General features: G+C 46.7%; 1 protein-coding gene across 1 annotated transcript in view; it reads left to right on the forward strand.

Annotated features, from left to right (window-relative positions):
* LOC118091532 (collagen alpha-1(VII) chain-like) overlaps positions 1 to 21,444 on the forward strand; it is a 179,852-nt gene that overhangs the window by 38,724 nt on the left and 119,684 nt on the right. The window contains exons 12-21 of the mRNA XM_060279757.1: positions 1,889 to 2,035; positions 3,377 to 3,496; positions 5,523 to 5,681; positions 9,191 to 9,319; positions 11,542 to 11,691; positions 14,184 to 14,375; positions 15,929 to 16,068; positions 17,151 to 17,274; positions 18,874 to 19,017; positions 20,553 to 20,743. Coding sequence (XP_060135740.1) covers positions 1,889 to 2,035; positions 3,377 to 3,496; positions 5,523 to 5,681; positions 9,191 to 9,319; positions 11,542 to 11,691; positions 14,184 to 14,375; positions 15,929 to 16,068; positions 17,151 to 17,274; positions 18,874 to 19,017; positions 20,553 to 20,743 — 1,496 coding nt within the window. The remainder of the gene's footprint in view (positions 1 to 1,888; positions 2,036 to 3,376; positions 3,497 to 5,522; positions 5,682 to 9,190; positions 9,320 to 11,541; positions 11,692 to 14,183; positions 14,376 to 15,928; positions 16,069 to 17,150; positions 17,275 to 18,873; positions 19,018 to 20,552; positions 20,744 to 21,444) is intronic.

Consider the following 21,444-nt stretch of genomic DNA (forward strand, 5'->3'; position numbering starts at 1 on the left):
GCATGACAAAGCCGCTTCTGGCAAACCAGAGCAGCACATGGAAACGCCGTTTACCTTCCCGCTGTAGCGGTTCCTATTTATCTACTTGCATTTTGACGTGCTTTCGAACTGCTAGGTTGGCAGGAGCTGGGACCGAGCAACGGGAGCTCACCCCATCACAGGGATTCGAACCGCTGACCTTCTGATCAGCAAGCCCTAGGCTCAGTGGTTTAACTCACAGCGCCACCTGGGTCCCGTGTGTATGTATATACTTGCAATTCAGAATCTAACACACTGTGCCTCTAATGCAGCAGACTGTACCCTGTGAAAGCCTGAGACCATAATAAATTTATTTTCCGGAGGTGTTGAGTTTGTTATGTGTGAGAGCACCTGGAGTCTCAAGTGGCGCAGCCTCCGGAGAGCTGCAGAAACCTGCTTTCTCCCCTTTCTCTCTCTGAATGCACAGATAGCTCTCAACAAGGCTTGTTACTATGGAGATTCGGAAACGTACGAATGAGCAAGCTCGGGTCATTGTCAATTGGAGCAATAGGGCAGCTATCTTCCAATTCATGCGCGCGATTTGTTTAACCTCAGCGCCCCAAGAGACGCCAGGTGTATTCTGGTTCGAACAAGAAGTTTCTCAGCGGAAAAGAGATTTAAAAAAACAAAACAAAACCAGGCTAGGAGGTGAGGATTGGAAAGGAAAAGAAATAAAGGAAGCTCTCTGAACAGGAAGGAAAAGCGAAGAAAGAGCTCATTTGCTTGGATCAGTAAAATGAGTGAATGTTGCCACCTAGTGCTGGAACAAAATGCAGCCAATTTTGTTATTTCATGGCGGAAAATAATATACAGAGAGTGATGTACTGTATTCCTGCTATATTAGCAGACTAGACATGTGAGTGATCTGTGTTCGTGATCAGTTATCTTTAAAATAATAATAATTAGAAGCCACAGGGAGGGGGAAATCAACCACCCCCTGTGTATTATTTTATTTATTTTATATCAGTGATTTTCAACCTTTTCAGACTCAAGACCCACTTTTAATCCAGACATGAAATTGAGGAGCCATTTCTTAACCTTTTACCATATTTTTGAATGCTTGTAGTCCTCCTGTATATTTTCTTTTATGTGGTTTGTAACAATTAAGTAAAACTGAATGACCGTGTCACGAAATGATGCATACCTAAAAAGTGTGTCACCAACATGAAAAAGTTTTGGACAGTTTAATAGTCCTACAGACAATGATCCTTTTCTTTTCTTTTCTTTTCTCTTTTCTTTTCTTTTCTCAAGGTTGGCAAAAAGTTTGTAGGAATGTTCAGGGTGGCAGGAGAGGATATATTGTTTATTAATATCCTTCCTAACTTGCGCTAGCAAGTTTCTTTATGTAGCAGAGTTACATTTCCCTTTCGTACATGCACAGCAGATAGCTGGTTGCAGGCTCGTGTGAGCCTCTCATTATTATACAATTCAGTCTCTCTCAGATTGAATTGTACATTCCTGGTAAGTTCCCTTGAATCCCTCTTAAAATAATAAAGACATGACAATCTTATTTAAAGTCAATAAACGAAGTTTACTCACATCAGTTCACAGTTGGATTCCTGAAGGCAGACTTAGTTACAAATATGTACATGTGGATCTACCCCCATATGGTGGAATAATCCCGGTGCTTCTGCTAGCTGAGAGCTAGCACAGCAGCCCTAGCTAAAAGCTGGTCAAACGAAGAAGGAAGTGAAATAGAGAGAGGGGTGCGTGACTCGTCCTTTTGTTACCTGGACAGGTAAGGTCACGCCCACCTCTGGTCACATGTAAGGAAGGATGCTCAAGCCCAATCTCTCTGGTGCCTTGCAAAGAGAAACACTGAATCTTTATTCCCCACCCACCCGCAATGCTATTTCTCACATGTTTGCAGAAGGCAGCATTCACAACGTGAACTTGGGGGACACTTACAGCTACTACAGGATCCAAGGACTGCAACCAGGCAATGAATACGTCGTCACGGTGAATCCGGTCTTTGGCGCCATTGAAGGACCGATAGTCACTGCGAAGGCAACAACCTGTAAGTCTCACCGCCAGTGGCATAGTAATGGGGGCGGGGGGCGTGCTGCCCCGGGCGGCAGGCTGGGCGGGGGGGGGGGGCAGCAGGCTGGACAGGGCTGACCACCTCCGACGGCCGCTGCCATCGAGGAGAAGCCCCAATGCTTCTCGCCCAGGACCTGCAGGAGATGATAGGATCCAGGAACGCATCCAGAGCACAAGCACATGCGTTGTGCGCCGCGCCGCGTGCGTCGTGCGCCATGGCCTGCGGCGCATGCGCGTGATGGATACCCCGCCCCCCAGCAGGGTGCCTTCAGGTTTGCCGCCCTGGGCAGCCAGGCGGCTAGTTACGCCGCTGCTCACCGCCGTGGAGGAGAATTCATGTAATCCTGCAAGAAATGCTGGCCGCCATAGCGATGGTGTTAGCAACTTCGAGATCGGATAACTGCAATGCACTCAATGTGGGGCTTCGCTTGAGCTGCACGTAGAGAATTGCTGTGTTTCCCCAGCCACACTGGGTGGCTTACAAAATATACACACACACAACAAAGCACCAAACATTAAAAAAAACACAAAATATCCCATACAAGCAACAAACCAACCAATAAATCAACAGAAACCAATAATAATAATAACAATAATAAACAGTTTGCAATTATGCCCAAATTAAAATAACTGCCAACCCCAACTAAACATTTATCCAACATCAACCCCACAAAAACAAAACAGAGGAACCAAAATTAGAACTGTTTAAAACATTTTAAAACATTCCAGCCAGTTGTCCCAACCCAAGAGTTGTTCCGGCAATGTCCTACCGACAAAATGACGTCATTTTGACAGCACATGAATGAAAGGTGGCTTGTTCTGCCCAGCTGTAAGACTCCCTTCCATACGATTTACAGGTGCCCGAGAGTCACAGCTGGCTGTTTGGCACCTGGGAACCAGAGTTCAAGGGCCACTGCCAACCCTATGCTTGGCGCTTGCCAACAACTGGCGCCCTATGCTTGGCACTTCCTCCCCAACAACTGATGGAGAGAGGAGGAAGAAGCCTGCATTATGCAAGTATTGCCTGCATGAGGGATAAGCCTCTCTTGCAACCAATGCCTGCAAGAAAAAAATGAGGCCGGTAGCTTTGGCTGTGCAGGCCTGTTTCTAGGGAAGAGGAGAAGGAGGTGGTCCAGCTGGGTGTTTTCCTAGTGCCCACCTTCCTTTGTGAGCATTCATTTGCAAAATAATAGACCCAGTTTGGGAGAAGCAGCGGGACGTCCTGCATCCGTACCCCCAGGATGAGCATCTCCTCAAACATGTTGGAACGCCATCCTGACCTTTCCACTTTCTCTTGCCTATTCAATGTTCATCGCAGTGTCGTCCAGCGCCGTGGAGATTTTGAAAGCAACCGAGGTCACCATCAGTTCCGTGCTGGTTTCCTGGAACTCGGTGCCCGGGGCAACTGGGTACCGGGTGATGTGGGGCCCAACTCCAGGTAAGAGAACCATCACAGCAAAGCGTCCTGATCTGTGGGTCACTGTATGTGGGGCAGCCCTTGGACCTGGTCTGGAGGAGACGGCTGGTGCAGAATGCTGTGGTTCCAGGGGTCAGCAACCTTTTTCAGCCGTGGGCCGGTCCACCGTGCCTCAGACCATGTGGTGGGCCAGACTATATTTTGAAAAAAATAATGAATGAATTCCTATGCCCCACAAATAACCCAGAGATACATTTTAAATAAAAGGACACATTCTACTCATGAAAAAACATGCTGATTCCCGGACCGTCTGCAGGCCGGACTGAGAAGGCGATTGGGCCGCATCTGGCCCATGGACCTTAGGTTGCCTACCACTGCTAGGCTCAGGGCCGGATTTAGGTTTGATGAGGCCCTAAGCTCCTGAAGGTCATGGGACCCTTTATATGTCCAGCTGTCCTTTGTCAACCACAAACTGTCACTGTTTTTTTGTGTGGAATATATGCTATATGGTAATTTATGGACCTAATAGGTATCTAAAGCCATTTGCACATAACAAAATACTGTATGTATTTTATCAAAGTAATTGTTGAACTGAAATACAATTAAGAAGTATATTAATAGTGAAATACAATTAAGAAGAAGTACAGTCATACCTCGGTTTAAGTACGCCTCGGTTTGAGTATTTTCAGTTTAAGTACTCCGCGGACCTGTCTGGAATGGATTAATCCACTTTCCATTACTTTCAATGGGGAAGTTCACTTCAGGTTAAGTACGCTTCAGGTTAAGCACAGACTTCCGGAACCAATTACACTCATACCTTGGGTTAAGTACGCTTCAGTTTAAGTACTCCACGTACCGTCTGGAATGGATTAATCCACTTTCCATTACTTTCAGTGGGAAAGTTCGCTTCAGGTTAAGTACGCTTCAGGTTAAGTACAGACTTCCGGAACCAATTGTGTTTGTAAACCGAGGTACCACTGTATATTAATAGTGAAATAATTATTAAGCTCTAACTTAACATGATTTCTTATTCATAACAAACTTAATAATGCAAACACATTGGCATTTGACAATAACAAAAGTTCCTTTAGAAACACAATTTACAAAGACTCATAATCTAGTCTCTAGAAACTTGCTATAACATGAAATAATAATAGGTGTAAATATATGATGCAAACTACTAATAATTATAAACAGCAGAATGTGGGCACCCTGTATATAGAAATGAGCAAACTAGTGACATTTTAGGGAGCAGGCTAGCAGATGGGGACCGTGGCTTACATCATAGGAGCCTACACAACACAAAACACTGTTGTTTTGTGTAGGTTATGTAGGTTTATGTAGAGAGTGGGGCCCTAAGCTATAGCTTGTTTAGCTTATACGTAAATCCAGCACTGGTTAGGCTGCTGATAGGGGCCGATGGCTGACAGCATGTGGAACCTCTGCTAAAACATTGGCAGGGGACAGACTGAAGGCTCTTGTTTTGACATCGAAGCCCTGCACATCTTGGGTCCAAGATAGCTTAAGGACCTCCTGAGCCATCATATCCCAGCCTGATATCACTGATATCATCTGGAAGAGGACTGCTATTTCCTAGAATGATAGAATTGTAGAGTTGGAAGGGACCCCCGAGGGTCATCTAGTCCAACCCCCTGCAATGAAGGTGGAGCTCAAACTCACAGGCATGAGATTAAGAGTCTCAAGCTGTAGCGGCTGAGCTATTCAGCTATTCCAACTGGCCTGAATTAAAATCATTTAGTTTAATCCTTCCCACGCTGTGACACCCTTGCTTTTGACTTGCAGGCATCTCGTGACGACTTTTGAAAATGCTGACAAGTCTATGTAGCTGTTTTAATTTCCGTTTTTTTGTGAGTCAGCCACCTACATGATTATCTGTATTTTTAATGGTGTTTTACATTTCAACGCTGCACATCGCCCCGAGGGCTGGTGGCATGGAAATAACTTTTATAAATAAATAAAAACTACGTAAAACACACACACTGAAGATTCTGCTCTCTGTCTTTTACCTATTTCTGTGCGTTCCAAGAGTTCTTCGGAAGAGACCGACCCCGGCAGCTTGCTCTGAACAGCTCCAATACAGCTTACCGCCTGCAAAATTTGGCTCATAACACGGAATATGTGATTTCGCTGTATGTCCTTTTTGGTTCGGTAGAGGGTCCGGGGATCACCATTACTGCGAAGACCTGTAAGTACATTTGCGTCGCAGACAAAAAAAAAGAACTGGACCTCCCCTCCACCATGCAGACGATATTGTTCCACCTGGGATGAACAAAGACATTGGATTCTTATCTCATTATGCATGATCAAGCTTTCTTTAGCGCCTCAGCCCTTGCTTCCGCCCCCGCAGGACCAATTGCAGTCATCAGCAGTTGTTAACAGCCATCAACAGGTTTACCATTCCTATCAGCCCATCACCCATTCCCACCCCCCCCCACCCTCTGTATATATATATAAGGATCTGACTCTTCTGTTTCAAGTGTATCTGAAGAAGTGTGCATGCACACGAATGCTCATACCAAAATAAAAACTTAGTTGGTCTTTAAGGTGCTACTGAAGGAATTTTTAAAATATTGTTCCAAACCGAATTCTTGAGAGCTTGAGATTTTGCTGCTCATGCCCCCCCTTCCATTCAGGTCATGAGTTCCTCTTAAGAAAACTTCCTCCACTGGCCAATGTTTAATACACAAGGGCATGTTGCATTTTGCATCTTTCAAATTCCCAAAAAATGTGGGATGCTAAAAAATTGTAACATGGCTTGGGAATTCCAAAGATATTTTGCTTCAATTAATATAATTTAGTTTTGCTTGGAATATAAAATGGGTGTAAAATTGCAATCATTTAAAATGATTGCCAGATGTTGTTGTTGTTTAGTCGTTTAGTCGTGTCCGACTCTTCGTGACCCCATGGACCAGAGCACGCCAGGCACTCCTGTCTTGCACTGCCTCCCGCAGTTTGGTCAAACTCATGTTCGTAGCTTCGAGAACACTGTCCAACCATCTCGTCCTCTGTCGTCCCCTTCTCCTAGTGCCCTCAATCTTTCCCAACATCAGGGTCTTTTCCAAGGATTCTTCTCTTCTCATGAGGTGGCCAAAGTATTGGAGCCTCAGCTTCACGATCTGTCCTTCCAGGGAGCACTCAGGGCTGATTTCCTTAAGAATGGATAGGTTTGATCTTCTAGCAGTCCATGGGACTCTCAAGAGTCTCCTCCAGCACCATAATTCAAAAGCATCAATTCTTCAGCGATCAGCCTTCTTTATGGTCCAGCTCTCACTTCCATACATCACTACTGGGAAAACCATAGCTTTAACTATACGGACCTTTGTAGGCAAGGTGATGTCTCTGCTTTTTAAGATGCTGTCTAGGTTTGTCATTGCTTTTCTCCCAAGAAGCAGGCGTCTTTTAATTTCATGACTGCTGTCACCATCTGCAGTGATCAAGGAGCCCAAGAAAGTAAAATCTCTCACTGCCTCCATTTCTTCCCCTTCTATTTGCCAGGAGGTGATGGGACCAGTGGCCATGATCTTGGTTTTTTTGATGTTGAGCTTCAGACCATATTTTGCGCTCTCCTCTTTCACCCTCATTAAAAGGTTCTTTAATTCCGCCTCACTTTCTGCCATCAAGGTTGTGTCATCTGCATATCTGAGATTGTTGATATTTCTTCCGGCAAATACTTTGCCAGATACTTGCAGTTTATTATTATTGCGCGGTCAGGCGGAGACCCCCCAAACCCCAGGCAGCCCACGAGTGGAATAACGACACCAGACAACGTTCTATGAGATTAAAAATGGCCACAACTTTATTAAGATTCAGATGTAGGGAGACCTTGGCTCAGGCATTGAGCGTTTATCCTTCCCAGTCCCCAACCGGTGATCTGGGTAATTTCAGGGTTATCCAGCATATGTGGGGGTTGGGCTAGCTCTGGAGAACATATGTTCAAGCAGATAGCCCACCCCCTTTTTCGCCGCCACTGGAGGGGGAGGGCAATGACAACCTCTGGGCATATGGTCAATGCCTCCCCCTAGACCCCTTTACGGGAACCCTGGTATCTCCGCCGCGATGGGGGCGGGGGGTCACCTACCCCACGCGCCCTCCCCCCATTCTGGTAAATAACTAAAGGATTCCGCCCAAGGCCTGCACCCGCCAAAGTTGTGACGAATTGCTACAAGAAAGGCGAAACCTGCCAATGCAGGGAAATTCCTTTCCGGCCCTTCAATAGCGGCCTTGTCATAGTAGCGCTTGCGTGCGTGCTTGCCTGTGGAAGAAAAAAGTTAACCTGTAATGTAAGCATTAATTTGGGGAGTGGAGGGTGGGCACCACAGTTCAAGAAGGATACTGACAAGCTGGAATGTGTCCAAAGGAGGGCAACCAAAAGGGTCAAAGGCCTGGAAACGATGCCTTATGAGGAACGGCTTAGGGAGCTGGGTATGTTTAGCCTGGAGAAGAGAAGATTAAGGGATGATATGATAGCCATGTTCAAATATATAAAAGGATGTCATATAGAGGAGGGAGAAAGATTGTTTTCTGCTGCTCCAGAGAAGCGGATACGGAGCAATGGATTCAAACTACAAGAAAGAAGATTCCACCTAAACATTAGGAAGAACTTCCTGACAGTAAGAGCTGTTCGACAGTGGAATTTGCTACCAAGAAGTGTGGTGGAGTCTCCTTCCTTGGAGGTCTTTAAGCAGAGGCTTGACAGGCATATGTCAGGAATGCTTTGATGGTGTTTCCTGCTCGGCAGGGGGTTGGACTGGATGGCCCTTGTGGTCTCTTCCAACTCTACAATTCTATGATTCTATAAAGTTCTGGAGCTGCGGCTGCTTCTCATGTATAGTTACCTCCTCCTACCTGGCCAATCCCATCCCCCCCCGCAACACCTCCCCCAGCTGGATTGGACGGCTGGCTGTGTGGGCGGAGACCACAGGTATCCAGCCCGGGAAGGTGGTGCCAGCCTCTGAACTGCTGAGTGCTGTCCTGGGGATCCCAGGGGGTTGTGCGTGACCACACAAAATGCTCACCCCTTTTATATGGCGAACAGTCATTATTATTAATATTAAGCATTGCCTGGCATTTTCAGAAGGTAAACGTTGTCCAGCCCCAAAATAATAACAGATTTGAATTCCTCACACCCAAAGGCATATTTTTAAGACCTCTTGCTGAAGAAGTTTGCAAAATTTTGAGTTTCACCCGCTAAAATGATAAACCCTGCCAGGGTCAGATTCAGCTTTGATGAGACCCTAAGCTACTCAAGGTAATGGGGCCCTTTATATATCAAGCTGTCCTTTGTCGACAACAAATGGTCACTGTTTTTGGTGTTGAATATATGCTATATGGTAATTTTTGGACCTAATAGGTATCTCAAGCCATTTGCCCATGTTGCCGTGCAACCAGCCCATGCAGAATGTAGGCACCCTATATATAGAAAGGAGCAAACCAGTGATATTTTAGGGAGCAGGCTAGCAGGCGGGGCCCATGACTTACATCCTAGGAGCCTACACAACACAAAACACTGTTGCTGTATGTAGGTTTTATTTTACTGTATTTGCTTTTTATCTTATATTTTGGAAATGTACATCCAGTTTTTTTCCTTAAATTTTTTTTTGGGGCCCCAAGAGAGTGGGGCCCTAAGCTATAGCTTGTTTAGCTTATATGTAAATCCGGCACTGGACCCTGTTAACAGACCCTTTTTCTTGGCAGCTCCTCTGGGCTACGTGACTCATTTCAAGGCAACCTCTTCCTCGAGCACCTCCATCTCTCTGTCCTGGAATGCTGTCCCTGCAGCCAACAAATATAAGATTGTCTGGAAACCATCCGGAACCGAGCTAGGTATGTTTGAAGTCTGTCCCTGGCATTGGTCCACGTAAAATACCCTCTGTAACAAAAAGTCTAATACTGTTCGTGCAAAGTGTGACCGTATGGCATAACTTAGTTCAGGAATGGGAAACCTTTTGTAGTCTGAGGGCCACATTCCTTTCTGGGTGACCTTCCAGGGGCCACATGACAGCAGGGCAACAAATGTAAAATTTATATTTGTTCAGTAGGCTACTTTCTGCACCCTCACCCACCCCTCTAGGTCTTCCACGCAGACAAGCAAGAGATGTTATCAGAGTTTAAGCACACATTCCGAAAGACTAGTACAATCGTACCTGGGATCCCAAATGCCTTGCCAGTTGAATGTTTTGGCTCCCGAACGCCGCAAACCTGGAAGTGAGTGTTCTGGTTTGCGAACGCTCTTTGGAACCCAAACGTCTGACGCGGCTTCTGATGGGCTGCAGGAGCGCTCTACGTAGGGCTATCTTTGAAGGTGACCCGGAAACTGCTATTAATCCAGAATGTGGCAACTAGACTGGTGACTGGGAGTGGCCGCCGAGACCACATAACACCGGTCCTAAGAGACCTACATTGGCTCCCAGTACGTTTCCGAGCACAATTCAAAGTATTGGTGCTGACATTTAAAGCCCTAAACGGCCTCGGTCCAGTATACCTGAAGGAGCGTCTCCACCCCCATCGTTTAGCCCGGACAGTGAGATCCAGCGCCGAGGGCCTTCTGGCGGTTCCCTCACTGCGAGAAGCAAAGCTACAGGGAAACAGACAGAGGGCCTTTTTGGTAGTGGTGCCCGCCCTGTGGAACACTCTCCCATCGGAGGTCAAGGAGATAAACAACTACCTGACATTTAGAAAACACCTAAAGGCAGCCCTGTTTAGGGAAGTTTTTAATCTGTGATATTTTAATGTATTTTGCTATTTGTTGGAAGCCGCCCAGAGTGGCGGGGAAAACCCAGCCAGATGGGCGGGGTATAAATAAATAAATAAATAAATAAATATAATAATCTTGGTTTCCAAATGTTTTGGAAGTCGAACAGACTTCCGAAACGGATTCCATTCGACTTCTGAGGTACGACTGTATTGATGAATTGGAAGAAGAAAGATATGATCTCCTTTAATCAATTGATTGATGACATGTTAACCCTCGCAACATATGAACTTATAGACATAGACTTTGTTCGGATAAATATACTGACATTTGGAATTAGTTTCTGCCGAAGATATGCTATTATTAATAATCATATATGTATTAGGACAATATTATTGTTCCTATATATATAATAATGTATGGAAACGTAACAGATTATAGTCATTATATCCTATTATATCTTTCTTATTATATTTGCTCCACTTTTCTTTTCCCTCTTTTTTTCCTTCCTCACTTTATTTTCTACTACTGAAATTATTTTAATAATAATAAAAGCACGCATTCCATACGATCTGAAGCCCAAAACTATATGCTTGCTTGTTTCCGAAACCCCATGCATCCCTAAGCAGGCCACATCTTGAGCAAAATAATTTGTTATGTCATTTTCTAGCTCAAATGTGCCTTTCCCACTCTGCTTTTATCACCCAGGGTGGGACACATGGGAGGAGCATCATGGACCCCACATCTTTTCTGCGCTTCGGAAGTGTGCCAGGCCTGATCAATCAAGTTTGTCATGTTTTATGGCGATTGGCACACCATAAAACTTTGGCATCTTTCACCTGCCAAGCTTAAGGGAAGATGATTTTGAGCTGAGAAGAGGCTGGGGATGGGGAAAAGGTTAAGGAAAATCCCTCCATGTGCTTTTCCTCTACTGTGATTCACAGTTTGCCAGGGCTTTTGGGGGATTTAAAAACCCGCCACAACCCAATCACAGAATTCAGAATCACATGTAGCTAGAGCCTCAGATTGTAAGCTCTGGGAAAGGGCCATGGATACGTATGAATAGTAAACGTTTGGATTTGATATCCCGCTTTATCACTACCCTAAGGAGTCTCAAAGCTGCTAACAATCTCCTTTCCCTTCCTCCCCCACAACAAACACTCTGTGAGGTGAGTGGGGCTGAGAGACTTCAGAGAAGTGTGACTAGCCCAAGGTCACCCAGCAGCTGCATGTGGAGGAGCGGGGAAGCGAACCCAGTTCACCAGATTACCAGTCTACCGCTCTTAACCACTACACCACACCAGCTGTTTTGCAAGGAGGAAAGCAAACTTGGCCGTTGGTATTTCTGTTTCAGAGAAAGACACTGCTCAGAGCCATCTCCTAGACAGCGGAGTGCTTGCTTACCGTCTGGAAAACTTGCTGCCTGACACCCAGTACACCATCGGGATTTGTGCTGTGTTTGGAACTTCCGATGGAAGAGTAGTCACCCTTACTCAAGGCACCGGTAACTGCACGGTTCGAAAGGGAACATTGCTGAGCTGTGGCAGTGAATTATTTTGCCGTGGCTAAGGTAGTAAACATTCTTGGCTAGCTGCCACTGTCGTACAGTGGTTCCGCTCCTTCCTCCTGGGCCGTGTTCAAAAAGTGGTGGTGGTGGATGAGTGTTCAGACCCCTGGGCTCTCACTTGTGGGGTGCCTCAGGGTTCTGTCCTCTCCCCCATGCTTTTTAACATCTACATGCAGCTGCTGGGAGAGATCATCAGGGGGTTTGGGCTGGGTGTTCATCAGTATGCGGATGATACCCAGCTCTACCTCTCTTTCAAATCAGAACCAGTGAAGATGGTGAAGGTCCTGTGTGAGTGTCTGGAGGCGGTTGGAGGTTGGATGGCAGCTAACAGATTGAGGTTGAATCCTGACAAGACAGAAGTACTGTTTGTGGGGGACAGGAGGCGGGCAGGTGTGGGGGACTCCCTGGTCCTGAATGGGGTAACTGTGCCCCTGAAGGACCAGGTGCGCAGCCTGGGAGTCATTCTGGACTCACAGCTGTCCATGGGGGCGCAGGTCAATTCTGTATCCAGGGCAGCTGTTTATCAGCTCCATCTGGTACGCAGGCTGAGACCCTACCTGCCCGCGGACTGTCTAGCCAGAGTGGTGCATGCTCTACTTATCTCCCGCTTGGACTACTGCAATGCGCTCTACGTGGGGCTACCTTTGAAGGTGACCCGGAAACTACAACTAATCCAGAATGCGGCATCTAGACTGGTGACTGGGAGCAGCTCCGAGACCACATAACACTGGTCTTGAAAGACCTGCATTGGCTCCCAGCACGTTTCCGAGCACAATTCAAAGTGTTGGTGCTGACCTTTAAAGCCCTAAACGGCCTCGGTCCAGTATACCTGAAGGAGCGTCTCCACCCCCGTCATTCTGCCCGGACACTGAGGTCCAGTTCCGAGTGCCTTCTGGCAGTTCCCTCGCTGCGAGAAGCCAAGTTACAGGAAACCAGACAGAGGGCCTTCTCGGTAGTGGCACCCGCCCTGTGGAACGCCCTCCCACCAGATGTCCAAAAGAAAAATAACTACCAGACTTTTAGAGGACATCTGAAGGCAGCCCTGTTTAGGGAAGCTTTTAATCTTTAAGAAATTAGTGTATTTTAATATTTCTGTTGGAAGCCGCCCCGATTGGCGGGGTATAAATAATAAATAATAAATAATAAATAATAAATAATAAATAATAAATAATAAATAAATAATAAATAATAAATTATTAATTATTAATTATTAATTATTAATTATTAATTATTAATTATTAATTATTAATTATTTATCATTAATTATTTATTATTTATTATTTATTATTTATTATTTATTATTATTATTATTATGCCACACAGCAAATTGTGCAAGAGCTGAGCTAACTGCTCTATAAATTGCCTTGTGTCTCTCTATAACAGGGTTTCCCAAATGTGGGTCTCTAGCTGTTTTGGGACTACAATTCCCACCATCCCTAACCACTGGTCCTGCTAGCTAGAGATGATGGGCAAGTCACTGCCTCCCCCTGCCTTTCAACCCTTCAGCTGGAGATGACAGAGGCTGAACATAAACGCATATGAAGAGGCCTGCTGGATCAGGCCAATGGCCCATCTAGTCCCGCATCCTGTTCTCACAGTGGCCAAACAGAAGCCCATGGGAAACCCACAAGCAAGAACTCAATGTGGGGCCTTCTGGTTGCAAAGCAGGTGCCCCACGACTGAGCTATGGGTGACCTAAACTAAATGGCATAGAATCATAGAAGTGTAAAGTTGGAAGGGACAAGGGTCATCTAGGTCAAACCCCTCCAATACAGGAATATCAGCTAAAGAGGCACCCCCAAACTTGGCACTCCAGATCTTTTGGGACTACAACTCCCATCATCCCTAGCTAACAGGCCCAGTGGTCAGGGATAATGGGAGTTGTAGTCTCAGAACAGCTGGAGGGCCAAGTTTGGGGATGCCTGAGCTAAAGCATCCCTGGCAGATGGCCCCCAACCTCTGCTTAAAAAACCTCTCCAAGGAAGGAGAGTTCACAACCTCCAGGAGGAGACCGTTCCACTCTTCCTGTCAGAAAGTTTTTCCGTACTTCTAGTCGGAATGCCCTTTCTTGTAAAACTTGAAGCCATTAGTTCGAGTCCTACCCTCCAGAGCAGGAGAAAAACAAGCTTGTTCCCTTGAGATATTTGAAGATGGCATGAAGGAGGCTCGCTTGTATGTTTGACAGTTTCTTTTCAAGGACATCGTTGTCTGAACCTCAAGGCATTGAACACCCATCTCTCTGGGAGTTGTGGAGTTTCAGTTCCTCTTCATGTGAACAGGGCCAGAGGGGAAAGCAAGCAGAAAGAGCCCCCTCTCACTTTTTACTTAGTGGAGCATTCCAAAATATGATCCCTTCCTTGCACTCAGAAGTGTTTCATTCCAAAATGCTACTCCTTACATTTCCTTTTGGCATTGTTTGTTTGCAGCAGGATCTCGTGGGAACCTCTCCATTCCCCTTCCAATGGTTCCATCTGCAAAACCTATTACAACTAGATTCCTGCCATTGAGTTCAAGACAACCCACTCCTCCAGCAGCCACCTCTCTCAGGCCAAGAATCACCTCCGCACACACAGCGAGGATCCCTAAGGCAACAGCGCCGCCAGCTCCCACCCCTGGCCCAGGTGAGCTTGAGACTCTGAACTGCTTCTTAATTTATGTTAACAATGAATGAACGGCCCATCTTCAAGTTCACCCCAGGAGGCTTATGAAGATAATAATATTGGAAAATAATAGATATAATAAGAATAATATAGGAGATAACTGGGTGTTGAAACTTGCTTAATCTAAATCATATATCCCAGTTTCCAGCGGCCCTTTAAAGTACGCTTCACACAGAGTATACGCAGTCAGAAGTTGACCTGGCTAAGAAAACACCACCAAGAGCGTAGGGTATTATTTCCCTTATATGAAACCCCTTACTAGCTGCACACTTGTAAAAGTATGCAGATGAAAATACAAACGGTTGGGTTTCTTTAACTGAAAAACAAACTGAATCTAAAGAGACTTTAAACTAAAGATAAATGCTTTCTCTCTTAGCAATGTTATCTACCCACATTCAAAACCTCCCACAAACCTCCCATTAAACTACCCAAGAATTAACAGCAAACTAGCATTATAACTAAGCAACTCTCATACTAAGATTCAACTAAGGAATCTCTTAAACTGAGAACAACTGAGAGAGTGATCTACTAAGAGATGAATCAAACTGAAAGATCTAACTAAGAGACAGAAGGCTTTCTGCAGAGCCTTATATACAAGAAGCAGAGCCCACGCCTGTGAGCAATTAACAGAAACACCGGCACCTGTTTCTCTTAAACAGACACTATTTACATTAGACCGGCTCTAAAGTAACTTGACTATTCAAAAAATCCAACAAATAAAATAAACAAACGTGAGAATCAGTCAAAATTCATACTAGCGAGACCTTGCATGGTTGTAAAAGAAATACCTGGAAGCATTTCAATGAAGGACTGTGGATTTGAGCTCTAGGAAGGCCATTAATAATGATGGGGCCACCACAAAAAAATGTCCTTCTATTTTCCTAAAGGGTGTGTCCAGGCATCCATAGTGATCCCAGTGTGAATGGTCCTGGCCATGCTTTGATCAGGTGTATAAGCTCTGGCCACTGAGAAACTCAGTGGCCAGAAACAGCAGAAACTTACACGCATAGCTCAGATTGGCTAGGAACCATGAGGTCACTAACTCACTTCCCCAATCGTCTCCAGAGCATGGTTACTACATTTTTAAAAATGGGGCAGGGAGGGGGGACAGGGCCTTTTCAGTATTGGCCCTAACTTGGTGGAACGCTCTTTCACAGGAGACCAGGGACCTGCGGGATTTGTCATCTTTCCGCAGGGCCTGCAAGAGCTGTTCCGCCTGGCCTTTGGGTTGGACTTAGTCTGACCCCTGTGTTTTCCTCCCTCATGGCTTGGATTTATGGACTACTTAAAATCAGGCTGCATTTTAAATTTTAATACTGTATTTTAATCTGTATTTTAATTAATTGCTTTTTATGTTTTATTGTAAATTTATTGGTGTGAGCCGCCCTGAGCCGGGTTTTGACTGGGGAGGGCGGGGTATAAATAAAAATTTATTATAATTATTATAATTATTATTATTATATGGACATGGTCTGTGACTGATGGAGGCCACTGCCTTCCTTTCTCACTCCTAGTCTGCAGCAAATCCAAAGCAGACATTGCCTTTCTGGTGGATGAATCGTCGAGCATCGGCCAAAGCAATTTTGCCAAAATAAAGGACTTCCTCTTCCGCATCGTCTCTTATTTCCCCAAAATTGGGCCTGAAGGTACACAGGTAAAAGCTTCTGTGACGCAGATGTTTGCACAGGTCACTAAGAACATACAACAAGCCTGCTGGATCAGGCCAGTGGCCCATCAATCCACCATCCTGCGGCCGACCAGATGGCCGTGTGGAAATCTGCAACCTCAGCATGAGCATAGCAGAATTCTGCCTTCCTGAAGTTCAGATTATATGATATCCAGAGACATAATGCCTCTGGCCATTTACACAGCGGGGGCTCACCATCATCAGAGGCAAAGCAACCAGAGTGGCGCATGTCTAAGGAGCCATGGCGCGTATCTCAAGAGGTGTGCTGCCACACCTGGGGGCCTGGCTTGCATCCCGGGGGCGTGCCACCTGTGTGGACGTGGTGCACGTTCCGGGGTGCGTGTGACGAGCGCCGTGCACCCTAGGGGTTGCCACCGATCGGGGGGTCAGCATTTTGTCACCCCCCTTTGGAATGGTACCCGGAGCGAGACGTCCCGCCCCCCCGGAATGCCCCTGCCCATCGTCTCCTTTTTCTGAGACTAGGGATGGAAGGATCTGTGGGTTCTATGGGTTGGTTGAGTGGGAAGGGGCTGACACCTCCCTCTGTTGAGCCCAAGAGATCTCCGCTGGCCTCCACCTGTGAAGTCACACAAGCACCACTCTGTCCGCACGGAGGTCCCGCCAAAAATACAGGGTGCGGAAGGACTATAAGTGGGCTTCCTGGTAGTGGCAGCCCATGCGAAGCTCTGGAATGTGGAGGCAGGAAATGGCTTGATTTAGCCCCCTTCATCTGGGCTCAGTCGCTCCACCACCTGCAGGCTGCCATAGACCCGAGCAGGCTTTTGCCTGCCCCTCTTCCACCCCAGTTGGCATGAGCAATGGGGCTGTGAATCCTGCCCTGCCCTCCTGTCTGCTTGGGTTTTTTTTTGGGGGGGGGTTGCTCTGTTAGTTGCTGGGATGAGCAATTGTAGGGGCAATTTTAGGAACCGCAGCTTAGTTGACCTTGGCTGGCTCTGCTGGCGAAATGAGAATGCTCGCAATCAGAATGGTTTTTCCTTCTGCTCCTTTTCTGGCTAATCTCGGGTGCTTCTTTCGCCTTCTCATGCTAGATTGCTGTAGCCCAGTACAGTGAGGAACCCAGGACGGAATTCCACTTTAACCGTTATAGGGACCGGAACGGCGTTTTGAAAGCTCTCAAGAGACTCCGCTATGCTGGCGGAAACACAAAAACCGGCGAGTATTGCATCGTTCAGTGTTTCCTTTGTTAAAAAAATTATTTTGTACATTTATGTTGTAAACTGCCCTGAGATCTGTGAATGCTGTCATACAAATTAGTACCTTACCTACCAAGTCCCGGATTGCAGAATCCGGGACCGGCAGCCGTGTGACACCGGACGTTGCGTCGACGTAACTTACGGTGTCGCTTTGCCCGTCTATGGGCACCAAAAATGGCCGTCGGCAGCTTCGAAAGTCGCTTGTACGCATGTCAGGAAGTGCGTCAACGCAACTTCCGGTGTCGCTCCGCCCATCTATGGGCACCAAAAATGGTGCCCATAGAAGGGCAAATCGGAAAGATAATCAATGGCCGCCGGCAGGAGAAAATAACGGAGAAAAACGGGAGACGAAGTGATACGGGAGACCACCGGGAAAAGGTAAGTAAAAACGGGGGTTTCCCAGGGAAAACGGGGTACTTGGCAGCTATGATTAATACTAATACGTTAACTGGTTGAATTGATGACTTCCTGAAAGTTCAAATGAGTTACGATGAACGCAAAAGCACAGGTTAATTAAAATACATACATCCCTGGAAGAGCTAAAGCATGGGTAGGCAAACTAAGGCCCGGGGGCTGGATCTGGCCCAATCACCTTCTAAATCCGGCCTGCAGACAGTCCAGGAATCAGAATGTTTTTACATGAGTAGAATGTGTCCTTTTATTTAAAACGCACGGTGGGGCCTTCCTGGTGTTTTTATATGAGTAGAATGTGTGCTTTTATTTAAAATGCATCTCTTGGGTTATTTGTGGGGCATCCCCCCCCCAAAAAATATATAGTCCGCCCCCCACAAGATCTGAGGGAAAGCTTGCTGACCCCTGGAAGGAACTTTCACTCCAAGGGCACAAGGTCACTACTCCAGGTAGCCTCTATTTCCAGAGGAAAAACAAAAATTGATTGGAGAGGTTCCTTGACCCCTTCTCCTACCACCAATGGTCAGTTCAAAATTGCCCTCTCTGAACTGTTTTTTCTCCTTGGAGGGGAACATATTTAGTGAGCTGGTATCTTCCTCCTTTGGGAAAGTCAGTTTTGAGTAGGAAAAAGGGAAAGGGTTACGTAGCCCTTTCTTCCCGCTCTTCTGCTCCTGAGCATTACATCACCAACAGGGGACCTCGGGCCTAAACCGTCCCACCAAGCCATTTTGGCCACACCCGCCGGCCCTATAACTGCCCTCATATCTGATGTGGGCCAGGTAAAAATGTGGCTCAGCCAAAAGGGGCTTTGCAGGCACTTCCAATCAGCTGGTTGTTAGTGCCTGCAAAGCGTCTTTCAAAATGCCATGCGAAGTTTAGACATTGTTTCTTCAGTTTAAAAACAAACCCGGGGAGGCTTTGGCCTTCTCTTGCTTCCAAACAGTAAAATAAATTGGGATTTGGCGCATCTCTTAGAGAATTATGTTGTCTAGAAACTTGTTTCCTTTCCCTTCCTCTAAAAAACTAAACGTGGCTTCAGAGAATCTGCACCCGTTCTTGCACCCTCGCAAGTCCCCACAGACAGGGATATATCCTTGACGCCATGTCACTGTAATACTCTCTGCCCCGTTTCTATGCTTTCTCACAGGTAGGGCCATCGGCTACGTCTTGAAAGAGATATTCCAAGCCTTCAAGGGGATGAGACCCTCTGTGTCCCGCACCCTGGTGTTGCTGACGGATGGGCCATCTCAGGACGATGTTCTGCCCCCAGCCAAAGTGGCCCACCTTATAGGTAAATCTGTGGATCTGAGACTATCTGGACTCTGGGATACCTATAAGTGAAGTCTTCCCCAGCTGGAAGATGAAGCGCCTTAGCTCAGTGCGTGGAGATCTCGAGCATCTGCTTGGCATGCAGACGGCCCTAAATTTGGTCCCCGTCATCTTCAGGTAAGGCTGGGAATGTCCCGTGCCTGAAACCCTAGAGAGCCATTGCCAGTCAGTGTAGACCAGGGTTTCCCAAACATATGTCTCCAGCTGTTTGGGAACTACATTTCCCATCATCCCCGGCCACTGAGCCTCCTAGCTAGGGGTGATGGGAGTTGTAGTCCAAAAATAGCTGGAGACCCAAGTTTGGGAAACCCTGGTGCAGGACTGATCTACAATATTTTTTATTTTTTTAAAAAAAGGACGAGAAAAATGAAACCTACACTTTTTTAAAAAAAGTATTTTGAAAGCTTGATGTTATTGAACAAACTTTGAAACTCTTACAAGCTTTGCCTGGTTATACTGAACTTTTAGCATGCAAAGGGGTTGCTCTGTTACTGAGCTACTGTTTCTGGTGATCCCACGGTCAATAAAAGTTCCCTATACTTCGTCCGTGGGTGCTTCAAGGAGGTTTCGTAATGTGTACACTTAAGGTGGACAAATCCCTTAGTGACAATTCAAAAAGTTTTGTCGCAAGTCACCCCAACCAGCAAGCAGTGCGGCATTCCAGGGGTTCCCGGTGCTTACCCAGGGATTGTGTTTCCTTCAGAATGAGGCAAAGCAAAGACCGTGGTGTCTCTATGATATAGGGCTTCTTTACACATATATACCACCTGAGCCTGGGACGCGGGTGGCGCTGTGGTCTAAACCACTGAGCCTAGGGCTTGCCAATTGGAAGCTTGGCGGTTCGAATCCCTGTGACGCGGTGAGCTCCCGTTGCTCGGTCCCAGCTCCTGCCAACCTAGCAGTTCGAAAGCACGCCAAAAAGAGCAAGTAGATAAACAGGTACCGCTCCGACGGGAAGGTAAATGGCGTTTCCATGCGCTGCTCCGGTTTCGCCAGAAGCGGCTTAGTCATGCTGGCCACATGACCCGGAAAAACTGTCTGCGGACAAATGTCGGCTCCCTCGGCCAGTAAAGCGAGATGAGTGCCGCAACCCCAGAGTCGTTTGCGGCTGAGCTTAACTGTCCGGGGTCCCTTTACCTTTACCTTTTTACCACCTGAGCCTATGATGTCCATGGGATAAAGCTCTGCAGCTTTAACACCCCAATAACGTCCTGCTTCTCCTATAGGAACAGCCTTGGATTCCAGTAGAAATCAGGCATGACTCTGTCTCTTAGCTGCCCAGCCTGCTTCTTTCTTCCAGCTTCTGGCTCACTCTTGCCACCACCACCCCAGCAAAGAGCCCCACTCCCCTTGTTCCCTGAATGACCCACACTTACCTGTAACCATTACCAGGCTGGCCTGGCTATCCCAGCAATTGAATCCAGGCTGCATCCAGGAATGACAAGTGTGGCTCAGGCTACCCCCCGCGACTCATCATAATATTTCCTCCCACTCCAGGGATCCGTGTGATCGCTGTGGGCATTTCAGGGGCAGATCCGGAAGAACTGAAAAGAGTCTTGTTGCATCGGAACTTGAACAACCTGTTCTACGCCAGCACCTTTGACGATCTCCCGCTGATCCTTAGGGAGCTCATAGAAACCCTTTGCTCTGGGTCCCAGCAAGTGGTTGCCGTGCCACAGGAAAGTGGGGTGAGGTTTTTTTCCCCTTGATCAGCATCTAGTTCTTCGCCTTGCACTGAGATCCAGCGCCGAGAACCTTCTGGTGGTTCCCTTGCTACGAGAAGCCAAGTTACAGGGAACCAGGCAGAGGGCCTTCTCGGTAGTGGCACCCGCCCTGTGGAATGTCCTCCCACCAGAGGTCAAAGAGAACCACAATTACCAGACCTTTAGAAGGCATGTTTAGGAAAGCTTTTAATGTTTGTTGGATTTCTGTATTTTAGTATTTTGTAGGAAGCCGCCCAGAGTGGCTGGGGGAACCCGGCCAGATGGGTGGGGTATAAATATTATTATTGTTGTTGTTGTTGTTGTTGTTGTTGTTGTTATTAATGCATTTCCTCTGGAGGTCTTTTAAAGGGTAGGTTGACCAGAACCGAAAAGGAAATGGGGAACACATACCTTCTGTTTGTGCAGAAGGGGGGAATTTGGCAAATGGGGTTTCTTCTTCAGGAATGAGAACAACTATTTAACTATGAATACACAATCTCTCTTCCCGTTTCAATTCCTGTATTAAATAGCACTAGAACTCAAGGACGCGGGTGGAGCTGTGGTCTAAACCACTGAACCCCTTGGGCTTGCCGATCGGAAGGTCGGTGGTTCGAATCCCTGTGACGGGGGGAGCTCCTGTTGTTGGGTCCCAGCTCCTGCCCCCCTAGCAGTTCAAAAGCAAGTCA

The sequence above is a fragment of the Zootoca vivipara genome, chromosome 10 (assembly GCF_963506605.1).
Source record: "Zootoca vivipara chromosome 10, rZooViv1.1, whole genome shotgun sequence".
NCBI classification, from domain to species: domain Eukaryota; kingdom Metazoa; phylum Chordata; class Lepidosauria; order Squamata; family Lacertidae; genus Zootoca; species Zootoca vivipara.